We start from the raw sequence: 13941 nt of genomic DNA on the forward strand, positions 1-13941 counted from the left end.
GTAAGTCACTTATATAAAAATGACATTATGATAAAGTTTTATATATACTTACCAAGCAGTTACATAATTGAGGCCTGCCCTCCTCCCCTCAGTGGACATTGGGCATAAAACGAATTGATCCTCTATGCTGGTTGTACCTATCAGTCCCAAAAGTGGGTGGGACTGTCACCTACACAAGCGATGGTAGCGCCACCGTGAAAATTTGAATTTCATTAGACTGCCGTGTAGAAAGCTAGTAGCTATGTAATTGCTTGGTAAGTACTGTATATATAAAACTTTATTTTATAAAAATGTCATAATAATAATGACAACCATAGTACAAATATTAAATACTTTTTCAAATTTAAGTATCTGGTTTCCCACTTTAATCCCTCGTATAACAAGGGGGGGAGGGGACTCGGTAGAGTTTAATCCAGCACCCAATTCTGGGTTTTATCGGAACCAAACTGCCTTCTGGCATGGAGTCCTTGAAAGACATCACGGTTCGCTGATTGGTTCCCTTCTCTCTTTAGAGAGACTGCTCAAGCCCTGGTCCCTACTAGTCTGGCCAATTATTTCACCTGACTAGAAGGGGTTCAGAAGTCATGACCTGTCTTGGTTGCAAGTTTAGTGGTTGTCCTCAACTTCCATTGCTTGAAGGGTACTTACCTCCTGCCTAAGGAGTAAGTGTCCTATATAAAAGCTGATGGTTTGTATTTCCTTAAGAACAAATAATGAATTTTGAATAACAGTTTGTACTTTTCATAGTTACATATACAAACCAGAGCCTTTTATATTTGGTCCTGCCTCAACCACCCTCCTCAGTTCCTGCAGCTGAAGGAAAAGGGAGTGCGATGGTTGGTGACTGAGGGATACACCCTTATTCATCCCCCCTCACGACCTGTTAACCACATCATTACCCAGTTTCGACTGGTTTCCAGGTAATTCTGAAAGATACCCTATATGGTATAAAAAAGGCTCTGATTTGTATATCTAGGAAAAAGATGAAAGGTTATTAAAAATTTTTTCATATATCCAGATCTGTGGCAAATTGGTCTGCATAATACCATACAAGATACATTATTTGGACCTAAGGGTAAATACTTTCTTCATGTAAATGGGTTAATTCATACAAACATGAAAATGACATTCTTATGATAAAATAAAGTTTTATATATACTTACCAAGTAGCTGCATAGCTATTAGTCTCTAACTATCGCAGCAGCTTAAATTTTTAATTCAGGGTAGCGTTCTATTGTTTTGGTGTAGGTAACTCACCCCGCCCACTTTCAGGGAAGGGTAGGTCCAACACAGCTGAAGAGCTCAGTTCATTTGTGCCCTATGTCCATGAGAGGGGAGGAGGGAGGGCTCCAATCATGTAGTTACTTAGTAAGTATGTATAAAACTATTTTACCATAAAAATGTCATTTTTTTATAAGTAACTTACCAATGAACTACATAGCTGAATCCCACATTGACAGGAGGTGGGATACATAGATGAATTTGAAGTAGAAAAGTAGCTAGTATTGGTAAAATGCTTGTTGTTACCTTACCTGGTGAGAGAGCTGCAGCAGGAAGATACTGCTCTGGTCTGTGCTCATCTCAACCCATAGTGGCATGGCAGTAAAGCCAAGGGGCACCTCTACTGCAGTGGGAGCTTTGCAGCCGAGGAGTACTCTGATGGCTGCCAAAGCATTACAATATAAAACAAGAGCACTTGCCCTGGGCTTATTGCCATAAAAACAACCAGATAACAAAGTTACCCACACACCACATAAAGTCAAGTATAGGCAGTCCCCAGTTATCGGTGGGGGTTCCATTCCGACGGGTGATGATTAGTGAAAATTGCCGATAACCGAAAATTGGCACCTCTGTTAGGTATGTCTCGGTGCCAATACCCAATTATCGGTGCCGTTAAGCAGAAATCAGCGATTTTCGGCGCTGAAAATTGCCAATATTCATTGCTAAACAAGGCCCATAAAAAACTGGATCACAACAACCGGGGACTGCCTGTAAACCCATCCATTACAAGACACAACGATTGGTGGGTACTCCAGGTACTTACTACCCTCCAGCTTCCTAAAACTCAACAACCTGTATCAAGGCAAGGAGATAGCGGAATAGAAGGAACACCTCCTATCCTTCTTCCCTCAATACCATGCCAGCCACTTTTAATGGACCTAAGGTACTGCAGTTATTGTATACTGTTTCTACATCACGTAAATAAAAATTGGTGAACACTGACTTGCACCTCCAAAAGGTGGATTGCACAACCATGGAAAGAGATAAGTTGCATTGGAAGGCCAGTGAATTGGCTACTTCCTAATCTCGTGGACTTTGACTTTACAAATAGGAAAGTCTTCTTCTCGAGTTTTCGAGTGAGACTCAGAGATTATGCCTGTCAAGAAAAACGCCAAAGCGTTCTTGGACAGTGGATGGGATGGGTCCTTGACTGAGCATCAGAGGTTAGGAGATGTACCTTTGATTCTCTTAGTTCTCTTGATGTAATGTCTTAACGCTGTACTGGACAAAGAGCTCTGTCTTGGTCTGAGGATGTCCGTCAAGCTCTTGACAGTGAATGGATGGGGCCAGGGATTAGATGGAGTTTCATTCTTCGCTAAAAATCTCATAGTGAACGAGCAGGCCGCATCTCCTTGCGCAAAACCCACTTTCTTGTTCAAGGCCTGCAGTTCACTAATCCTCTTAGCCATAGCTAAAGCTACTAGGAAGGGGGTTTTCCTAGTTAGATCCTTAAGGGATGAGGGTTGAAGAGGCTCAGATGGAGGGCCCAAAAGCCATTTTAGAACAGCATTTAAGTTCCAAGACTCCGAAGCTGTCTGTTCTTGTTTCGAAGTGTCTAAAGACTTAATCAGATCACTGATGTCTTTATCTGCAGACAAATCTAAACCTCTATGCCTAAAAAGTGAATTTAGCATAGTTCTGTAGCCTTTGATCGTGGGTGTAGCTAACCCTCGGGACGACCTCTAAGAAGAACAGAAAGTTTGCTATTTGTGCTAAAGAGGTATGAAGTAGAAGAGACGGCGTGTCTTCTACACCAGCTGCAGAAGACTGCCCACTTGGCCTGGTAGACCTTAGAAGAAGACTGCCCTTCACTCTTACAAGCTTCCTGACAGTCTGAAGCCTGTCAGAGCAAGAGCAGATAAGCCTTGGAACTGATGAAAATGCGGTTGCTTGAGTAGACTCCATCTCTGTGGGAGAAGTCTTGGGAAATCCACTAGTAGCTTGAGGAGGTCTGGAAACCACACCTTCTATGGCCAAAAAGGAGCTACCAGGGTCATCAATGTGTTGTTGTGTGAGAGAAACTTGTTGATGACATCTCTCACCATACTGAATGGTGGGAAGGCGTATTCATCCAGGTTCGATCAGTCATGGAGCATTGTATCTGTTGCCCAAGTGAGAGGGTCCAGGGCTGGCAAACAATACAAGGGAAGGCGATAATTCCTTGACATTGCAAACAGGTCTATCGATGGCTTTCCCCACTGTTTCCACAGGTCGGTGCACACCTGTGGATTCAGTTTCCATTCCACAGGTGGGACCTGTTTGCAATGACTTAACTTGTCCGCTAGGACGTTTAATTTACCCTGGAGAAATCGTGTGACAATCTTGGTGTGATTGCCCTGTGCCCAGAGGAGGAGATCCTTGGCCGCTTCATAAAGGGAGAAGGAGTGAGTCCCTCCCTGGTTCTGTATGTAAGCTAGTGCGTTTGTATTGTTCGAATGCACTAAGACTGTGCTGTCGAATGTCACTGCTGCAAAATGCTGAAGGGCCAATTGAACTGCCTTCAGCTCCTTCACGTTGATATGGGGTCTTCTCTTGGCTTGGGACCACATCCCAGAAACTTCTATATCCTCCAGAAGAGCCCCCAACCCAGATCCGATACGTCTGAGTGTAAGGTGAGGTTGGGGCTCAGAGGATGCAGTGACTTCCCTTCTGAAAACTTTCCTTCTTCGAGCCTTCACTGAAGATCCTCCTTGATATCGGGTGTGATCGGGAAAACAAAAGAGTTCAGAAGGGTCTTCCTGTGCCAACTGGCCTTCAGAAAGAATTGTAACACACTCATGTGGAGTCTTCCTAAAGGCACAAACTTCTCAATGGATGAGAGAGTGCCCAGCAAGCTTATCCATTCGTTGGCTGAGCATGACAGGAAAGAGAGAGGAAGTTTCATACTGTCCAGACGCAGGATTGGACTCTTTGGCGGATGGGAAAGCTCGATCTTCATTCCTAAATAAAGAATCGACTGAGTCGGGACTAACTGAGATTTGTCCACATTGATTAGAAGGTCCAGCTCTTGGGCCAGAAGTGTCTTCTGAAGGTCCGTGCATCTTGCTCTTGAGGGGAAGCATAGGAGCCAATCGTCTAGATATAGACAAACATTGATCCCCATGAGATGGAGCCACTTCACTAGAGGGGTGAGAACCCGGGTGAAAACTTGAGGAGCTGTAGAGAGGCCGAAGCACAGAGCCCGAAATTGGAAGACTCTGCCCTGGAACACAAACTTTAGATACTTCCTGGAGTCCGGATGTACTGTACTGGTACATGGAAGTTGCGTCCTGCATGTCTATGGTCGCCATCCAGTCTCCCTGGCGGATGGAAGACAGGACTGAATGGTTGGTTTCCATCTTGAATCTTGTAGTTTGAACAAAGAAATTCAGGGCGCTGACGTCCAGGACAGGCCTCCAATCTCCCGATGTCTTGGGGATGACAAACAGACAGTTGTAAAACCCTCCATGCTTACATCTTCAACCACCTCTACAGCTCTCTTTCTGAGCAGGGATGAGATTTCTTGTGACAGGGCCAAAAACCTCTCTGAGCCTATGTAGTAGGGTGTCAAGTTCATGGGAGAGGACACTTAGGGGAGGTTTCTCCCTGAATGGGATAGAGTATCCCTCTCTGAGGACTTTTAAGACCCACAGCTCGACATTTCTGTCTTTCCACTTGCTCCAAAAGTGGAGAAGCCTGGCTCCCATTGGAACACGGAGGACAGGATCCTCACTTGCGAGAGCCTCACTTGCGAGAGGAGGGCTTAACTGACGACATCTTACTTGGTTAAACTGACCGAAGGTTCGTGCATGGATGGGGATGGAACTAAGCTCTGCCACCTCGAAAGGGTTGCTGCTGCAGCAGGGAGACTGTCTTTGATGTAAAAGAGACTGTCGGAACATGTCCTGTCTCCTTAGGACGCTTGGTAGACTGCACCAGCAGATCTTGCGTGGATTTCTTTTGCAACTCCACTGCTATGTGCTCTACTGTAGCATGGGGAAACAGAATACAGTGGTCTAAGGGTGCAAAAAGGAGAGCCAACCTCTGGGAGGGAGTGACCTCCTTTGTGGTGAAAACAACACTGCTCTCTCTTCTTGAGGACTCCCACACCGCAAATAAGGCAGCCATTTCCTTGGAGCCATCCCTAATTGCCTTATCTGCGCATGAGAGGACTCCTAACCAGTCTGCAGAGAAATTATCGTGAATGGTGGCACAGTCCTCAGTCTTCTTCGCTAAGGCACCCACAGTCCAATCCAAGAAACTGAAGATCTCGAATACAGTCATATCCTGAACTTACGCGAGGTTAGGTTCCAGAACCCCTCGCGCAAGGTGAATTTTCGTGTAAGTTTGGCACGGTCTCTAAAAATGCTAATACTGTATATAAATGCTTATTTCTAAAGTTTAAACACTAAATATGACCCTAATCATGCTCCCAAATTATTAAGTTAGCTTTTAATGAAATTAATGTTACTGCAATTTCATTTAAAAGTTAGCTTAATGCATTACCCTGAAAAAAATAAATAAATTGTTGACATATTTTGAGAAGACTTCTCAACCTCTTTTTAATAAATTCTTTATTCTACGTCTCTTACTCTTTGTTTTGAAATGCTTTTTCATGAACAAACAGTGTCTCTTATTTTGACTAATACAGCTATTAGTCATTATGTCTATGTTTTAGGACGTATATGCCACACTAGCGCATTTACACTTCGTAGATGGTACAGGTAAAATTAGATCAACTTAAACTATCTGCTGTACAGGTAAAGACATACAGAAAAATGATAATTTGTAAAAATGTGTGAGTGCTAACTATGAACGAGAGAGAGAGAGAGATAAGGGTTGTCCTTACTTAAGAGGGTGAAATTATTTATCAGTTATTATGGAGACTGGGAGAATAACATGAGAGAGAGAGAGAGAGAGATTGTCCGTACTTGAAATATCAAGTTAAATTATTTATGAATTATTGTGGAGACATAGAGAACAACATGAGAGAGAGAGAGAGAGAGAGAAAGTTATTCTTACGTTAGATATCAAAAGATGGAAATTCAGTATTAAACTAACTTTCAAATGAAATTAAAGTTACTGTAATTTCATTTAAAAGTTATCTTAATTTAAACTATCTACTGTACAGGTAGACTTACAGAGAAATAATAAGTTGTAAAAATGTGTGAGAGCTAACTATGAATGAGAGAGAGAGAGAGATAAGGGTTGTCCTTACTTAAGAGAGTGAAATTATTTATCAGTTATTACGGAGACAGAGAATAACATGAAAGAGAGAGAGATATTGTCCTTACTTGAAATACCAAGTTGAATCATTTATGAATTATTGCAGAGACAGAGAAACATGAGAGAGAGAGAGAGAGAGAGAGAGAGAGAGAGAGATTAATTATACCTTAGTTTAACCAGACCACTGAGTTAATTAACAGCTCTCCTAGGGCTGGCCTGAAGGATTAGACTTATTTTACGTGGCTAAGACCCAGTTGGTTACCTAGCAACGGGATCTTTTAACTTATTGTGGAATCCGAACCACATTATACCGAGAAATGAATTTCTATCACCAGAAATAAATTCCTCTAATTCTTCATTGGCCGGCCGGAGACTCGAACTCGGTCCTAGCAGAGTGCTAGCCAAGAACTCTACCTACTCTTCCAACGAGGAAGGTAGAGAGAGAGAGAGAGAGAGAGAGAAGAGAGGTTATTCTTATGTTAAGTATCAAAAGATGGAAATTCAGTATTAAACTAACTTTTAAGTAAAATTAAAGTTACTGTAATTTCATTTAAAAGTTAGCTTAATACATTACCCTTAAAAAAAAATAAATGGTTAAGTAAGAATATAGGAGAATGTGAAGATTAATATACTATTTCTCTCTCCCCTATTCCACCGATCAATTTTAAAAATCTTATCAACCTCGTTTTTAAAAACTTCTTTATTCTGTCTCTTTCTCTTTGTTCTAAAATGCTCTATGTTTCTATGTTTTAGAATGGTGCATTCACAGTTTGTAAATGGTACAGGTAAAATTAGATCAGTTTAAAATTATCTACTGTACAATTAACCCTTAAACGCCTGTTGGACGTATCATCACATTAGACTAAAAATTGTCTGTTGCGTGTGAGTGGGCGTACGTACGTCGACTACAAAAATTTTTCAACCTTCGGTCAAATTTGACTCGACCGAAATGGTCGAAAACGCAATTGTAAGCTAAAACTCTTACATTCTAGTAATATTCAATCATGTACCTTCATTTTGCAACAAATTGGAAGTCTCTAGCACAATATTTTGATTTATGGTGATTTTTGAAAAAAAAACTTTTTTCTTACGCACGAAGGGTAACTCAGCCGAAAATTTCATAAATTCTTTCGTCATTTTGTCGTAATTTTTGCACTGTTCTATATTAGCCGTTACATAAAGTTTTATATATGAAAATGTGCGCAGTTTCATGTACAATACAGCAAAATACAACCCATGGTTGTAGCTTATATCAGTTTGGAAATATTTTCATATAAACCACGATAACTGCCAAAATTTCAACCTTCGTCAACTTTGACTCGACCGAAATGGTCCAAAACGCAATTTTAAGCTAAAACTCTTACGATCTAGTAATATTCAATCATTAACCTTCATTTTGCAACCAATTGGAAAGTCTCTAGCACAATATTTTGATTTATGGTGAATTTTTGAAAAAACTTTTTCATACGTCCCGCCAGAAATTCTTTTTCGTCACGTTGTCGTAATGTTTGCACTGTTTTATATTAGTCATTACATAAAGTTTTATATATGGAAATGTGTGTAATTTCATGTAGAATACAACACAAAATAACTCATGGTTGTAGCTTTTATCAGTTTTGAAATATTTTCATATAAATCACGATAACTGCCAAAATTCTTAAGCTTTCGTCAACTTTAACTCGACCTAAAATGGTAAAAAAAAAATTATAAGCTAAAACTCTTACATTCTAGTAATATTCAATCATGTACCTTCATTTTGCAACAAACTGGAAGTCTCTAGCACAATATTTCGATTTATGGAATTTCTGAAAAAAAATTTTTTCCTTACGCTCTCTTGCTGGTAACTCGGCCAACATCTCAAGAAATTCTTTCGTCATGTTGTCGTAATGTTTGCATCGTTTTACATTAGTCGTTACATAAACTTTTATATATGAAAATGTGCGCAATTTCATGTAGAATACATCAGAAAAATAGCTCATGGTTGTAGCTTATCAGTTTTGAAATATTTTCCACATAAATCACGATAACTGCCAAAATTTCAACCTTCGGGTCAACTTTAACTCGACCGGAATGGTAAAAACGCAATTGTAAGCTAAAACTCTTACATTCTAGTAATATTCAATCGTTTAACTTCATTTTGCAATAAATTGGAAGTCTCTAGCACAATATTTCGATTTATGGTGAATTTTGAAAAAACATTTTTCCCACGTCTGCGCTGTAACTCGGCCGAACATCTCAGAAATTCTTTCGTCTCGGTCTCGTAATATTTGCACTGCTTTATATTAGTCTTTACGTAAAGTTTTATATATGAAAATGTGCACAATTTCATGTACAATATCACAAAAAATAACTCATGGTTGTAGCTTTTATCAGTTTTGAAATATTTCCATATAAATCATGATAAATAGGAAAAATTCGACTTTCGGTCAACTTTAACTCGACCGAAATGGTCGAAAACTGCAATTGTAAGCTAAAACACTTACAGTCTAGTAATATTCAATCAATTAGCTTCATTTTTCAACAAACGGGAAGTCTCTAGCACAATATTTCGATTTATGGTGAATTTTTGAAAAAACATTTTTTTACGTCCGCTCGCGTTAAATTCATGCATCATTTTTGTGATAATATTTTCTCTGTGTTGCTTTGATCGTTTTAATATTTGTTATATACCAAAATCATCGCAATTTAGTGTACAATACAACTAAAAAAATTAACTCATTAGCTTTAACCGTTTTGCTTACAGCGATTTGTATACAATTATATATGAGTTTTTTCGCTGTCATATATTCCAATATTTATATATGATAATATTTTTTCATTTCTGATAGTTGCATACTAAACTTCAGGCAATGACAAAAAAATGAGCCAAAATGAACTCTTAATCTTAAAAACTAAGAGTGCTGTGATTTTTTTGAAAAACTTTTTTCCACTTCTCGGGCGCTAACTCACGAACGCCGCCGGCATACGGGAGACGTTTTTGTAAATAGGGCTTCGGCGTTAAAGGGTTAAAGACATACAGAGAAACAGTATATAATATGTAGGTTGCGCTAACTACGAACGAGAGAGAGAGAGGGAAGTTGTCCTTACTCAAGAGAGTGAAATTTTTTTATGAATTATCACGGACAGAAAGAGAGAGAGAGAGAGAGAGAGAGAATTACAAGAAACCTTTGACCACTAATCAGCAACACTACCCCTTCTTGTCATGTTAAAGTGACATGTCTGACAGCTTTTGCCTTTGAGCTTATTACAGAAGATGAGGAGAAAATATTTGTTTGTTTAAAATATACCACATACAAATTTTGTAGTTAGAGTTATATTATCATTATTATTATTATTATTATTATTATTATTATTATTATTATTATTATTATTATTTAATCTTATTAATCTTATTAATATTTGAAAATTAGTACTTATTATTAGGTAAGAAATTTATTTATCATACAAAACAAATAAACATATACATGTACCATAAAAATTCTCTCATCTCAGTAAAAGAGAGAGAGAGAGAGTGGGAGGGAAATTATTACTTTTATAATTTAATGTTGTTAATTTACACAGAGCTTGAAAACTTATAAATTACATAAAAAATTAAACAAACACTTTTGTAGGGTTTCTCAGTATTCGCAAATGTTCATGTGTCTGTGAAAAACTCGTGTATGATGATTAGTTAGCTTCCAGTGAAAAGTTCGCGTGTTTGTGAATTTGCGCAACTCGAATCACGCAAGTTCGGAGTATTACTGTACTTTAAATATGTCCTGTACTAAGTGGTCCAGTTCCGATGAAGTGAATAAGATCTTGGTGGAGGAGAAAATGCTGATCTATGTGCTGAATCAGTCAGGCTGGAGAAGTCCCAAAGGAGCTTCCCCAGTGGCATATGATAAATACTTCCTTTTTGACAGGCGAGAAGGAGGGGCACAAAATGCAGCCTTGCCAAGATCCCTCTTTTCTATCAGCCAACTGTCAATACCTGATAGGACTGTCTTTGATGAGGAAGTTAGGACCATCTTGGGCAGCCTGGAGGACTCTGCAGGCTGTCTCATCATGAACGCCGAACTCAGAGACGACGGGGTCACTGGGGAGAAGGTCGGGTAGCAGAACAGGAAGTACTTCAAGAGAGCTGCATAGGACGAAGAAGACTGCTCCCATTCGATGTCCTCTTCTTCAGACGAAATAGAAGGAGCTAAGTCCGAAGGCTCCTGCGTCGCTGTCGGCTTTGAGACTGGCGATGGCATTGGGTTCAGAAGGTTAGGAGCTAGGTAACAGAGTTGCTGGAAAAATTGGAGGGCTAGTGATAGGCGAAAAGCAGTCACAGGTGTAGAAAGAGCAGGTATATCAGGAGAACCCTGGCTAGCAGAACCCTAACTTCGGCTCTAGTGGCCGCCTTTCTTTGCCTGTTTCTTTCAAGCATGTCCAAAAGATTAGTCAAAGTCTTCCACTTCCCTTGATCCCAATAGCAAATAGTATGAGAGACATATTTGGCTGACATAAGTCTGGCATTGCAGCCCTTCCTGCAAAACCGGATACTAGTCGAACTAGTCATCAGACATAATAAAAGTCACAATCGGGAAAAGTCAAATCTAGATAAGCTAATTTAATAAATGCGAATGCTACCAAAATAAAGAATACTTCACCAAAGATGGCAAAAGCCACAACCCTCTGGTGAAACAAAATCCAAACAGAAACTGCTCAGTGGCGCTCTTCAACTGTGTTGTACCTATCCTTCCCCGAAAGTGGGTGGGGCAAGTTACCTACACAAAACAATAGAACGCTACTGTGAATTTCAAATTTAACCTGCCGCGATAGTTAGAAACTAATAGCTATATAGTTCCTTGGTAAGTTACTTATATAAAAATATTAATTTTTATCCTATGTAAATGCATTTTTAAAAAATTATTTATACACATTTTTATTTCATTGTGCAAGGAATTTTTAATATTAAATTTTATCTAACATTGTATTTCCCCTTGTAATTAACATTGAGGAGCTGTGGACATTATAGTGATGCAATTAATTTTCCAGATAGTTTAGAGCACTATGCACCTATCGCCCCTTAAAGGTTTTTGCATCATTTAAATGAAAGTACAGACTTTCCTCTACAGTATTTGGTCTTTATTTATGTTTTTATTTGATTTAATTGAGAATACTGTATTGAAGTAAATGTTATTATATAAAATGCAGAAAATGTAGGTCACATGATGGCATATTACAGGTAAGCAAGACTGATTGTGTACCAGATGAAGCCCATCTTATTAAGGAGAAATTACTCGAGTGGTGTGCAGAAGATTTAAACTTGGTTATCACAACAGGAGGAACTGGATTTGCGCCACGTGATGTCACTCCAGAGGCTGTGAGGGAGGTAATCTTGCTTCTTGAATTATACAATTATTTTTTTTAGGTTCATGTATTTTTTTTTTCACTGTGTACAGTCTATCAATGTTGTGAAAAGTCCTTTATCAGGGATGTATTTTTATTTGACCATTCTAGACTTTTTAAACTTTGATAAAAATTAGGTTGATAGCATATTAGGAACTTAATTCACTGTGGTCTTTCAAGCAGATTTGCTGTAAAATGCTTCAATGTAAAGACTAGTGAGAGAAAATGTTGGTTTGCGAAAATGTTCATCAGAATGATATGTAATTTGTAAACATTTTTATGAGAATGATGCGATTTAATTTGCAAAAGTTATCGTTATTGGTTAAAGGTCATTGTAAAGGAAGCCCCTGCACTTACGACTCGGATGATCACAGGATCCCTCAGAGTTACCCATCTAGCCATGCTCTCACGACCTGTTTGTGGCATCCGTGGAAAAACACTTGTTGTGACCTTGCCAGGCAGCAAGAAAGCTTCAGAGGAATGCTTGAGGTAATGCAATTAATGTAATACGTATTTAATTGAAAGAATATGGGAGTATGAGGCAGTTAATATAAATTGGATTGAAAATTACTTTGTTCATATACAGTGGACCCCCGCTTATTTATGGTTCAGCAATTGCGGATTTTTCAGTGGAACGCATTTTTCAATATATCGCAGAAAATTCTGTAATTTGCTGATTTTCTCGTCAAAAAATATTCACTGATTACTGTATTTCCATGTTATTTTTGTGCTAAATTTTTTATCATAAAAAATGTATTTAGTCACAAAAATACCATGAAAATAGGCATTTATAAGCATTTTAGAGGGGTCTTTGGTGTTCCAGCTATTAAAATACACAGTCATAAGCATTTTTAGAGGAGTTCACGTATATTGTGGCTTTTTGGTATTCGCGGGTGGTTGTGGTACCTAACCCCCGCAAGTACGGGGGATCAACTGTACAGAACAAACCCTTGGTCTTAACATAATGGGATTTTCTCAAGCGCCTAGCTGGAGTCTGGTTATTAATAGCACAAGGTTTTGGTGGCAACGGGAGATAGCCAGTGGGGAGAGGTGGGCAGAGCCTGACATTATATCCCCCTAGTGAGTGCTTTGATTCTTCAGTTCTCTCTTAACCGCCTTCCAAGCAAGACGATCGTTGACTTTCTCACTCAGCTGGTTGTTTTTAACACTTCCTGCCAACTTTACGCCTTGGTGTTCTGATTTTTCTTTCTCTTTTTTTGTTTGTGTAATTCTGTGTTATATTGTGCTATCTGTGATTTTTGCATTCCCAGAAAATACAAACCCATGAATCATCTAAGCAATCCAGGCCTCAGAGAAGATGCCTGCTATCGGTAATAACCCATGCTTTCGTTATTTAGCCGCCTTGGATGCAAACCCACATACCACTTGTAACAGATGCAGATATAATGATTGTAATGTAAGTAATCCCTGTTCTGAGTGTTGTAATTGGTCTCCAGAGCAATGGAAGGATTTTGGTAAGAAGAGGAGACAAGAGGAAATAGGTGTTCTGTCTTGGGAAGGTTTCGTGCCTCCAGTGGCAGCAGACGCCTCCATTCCTTCTTGTTCTACCTCCTCCATGCCAAAATCTCCTCTCTTTGCATCTTCTTCTCAGGAAGATTTTACTTCTAGTTCTTCTGTTGCTTTGTCTTTGGATGATTCAAGGAGGGGTTCAGGAGATCTTGTAGTTGATGTAGCTGCTGCTGTTCTTGGGGGGTGCCCATGAGGGAAGATACAGCTCCCCCTTGTACAGTCTTTTCAGGCATGGATGCACAGAAGCTCTCCAAGTGTTGGGCGTCATTAGGCCTTCCAGGGGTATCCTCCTTTGGGGGTCTACTGTCCCACTTCATGTCTTCCTGCACCCCAATGTCTACCGCCATGACGGTTTCCAGAGCTACGGTTTCTGTGACTTCTTCCTGTGTTTTCACGGCTGCTCTTCCCTCGTCCTACACCGTCCTGTCATCAGCTGTGTCACCTCCATCGGCTTCCATTCCTGGGCCTTCTGCGTCTGCTGCTCCTGACTCTCTTGTTCAAGCTCTGTTGGATAGAGTCGAAGATGCTCTTTTGAAGGAGTACGGTCAG

The 13941-nt window shown here is 39.5% G+C and overlaps 1 protein-coding gene across 2 annotated transcripts in view; it reads left to right on the plus strand.

The window, feature by feature from the left end:
- The window catches only part of cin (Molybdenum cofactor synthesis protein cinnamon), a 77716-nt gene that overhangs the window by 26363 nt on the left and 37412 nt on the right, over nt 1-13941 (plus strand). For both annotated transcript variants that reach the window (XM_067125324.1, XM_067125325.1), the window contains exons 3-4: nt 11699-11845; nt 12191-12351. In XM_067125324.1, the coding sequence (XP_066981425.1) occupies nt 11699-11845; nt 12191-12351 (308 nt within the window). The remainder of the gene's footprint in view (nt 1-11698; nt 11846-12190; nt 12352-13941) is intronic.

Source organism: Macrobrachium rosenbergii, chromosome 23 (genome assembly GCF_040412425.1).
Source record: "Macrobrachium rosenbergii isolate ZJJX-2024 chromosome 23, ASM4041242v1, whole genome shotgun sequence".
NCBI classification, from domain to species: domain Eukaryota; kingdom Metazoa; phylum Arthropoda; class Malacostraca; order Decapoda; family Palaemonidae; genus Macrobrachium; species Macrobrachium rosenbergii.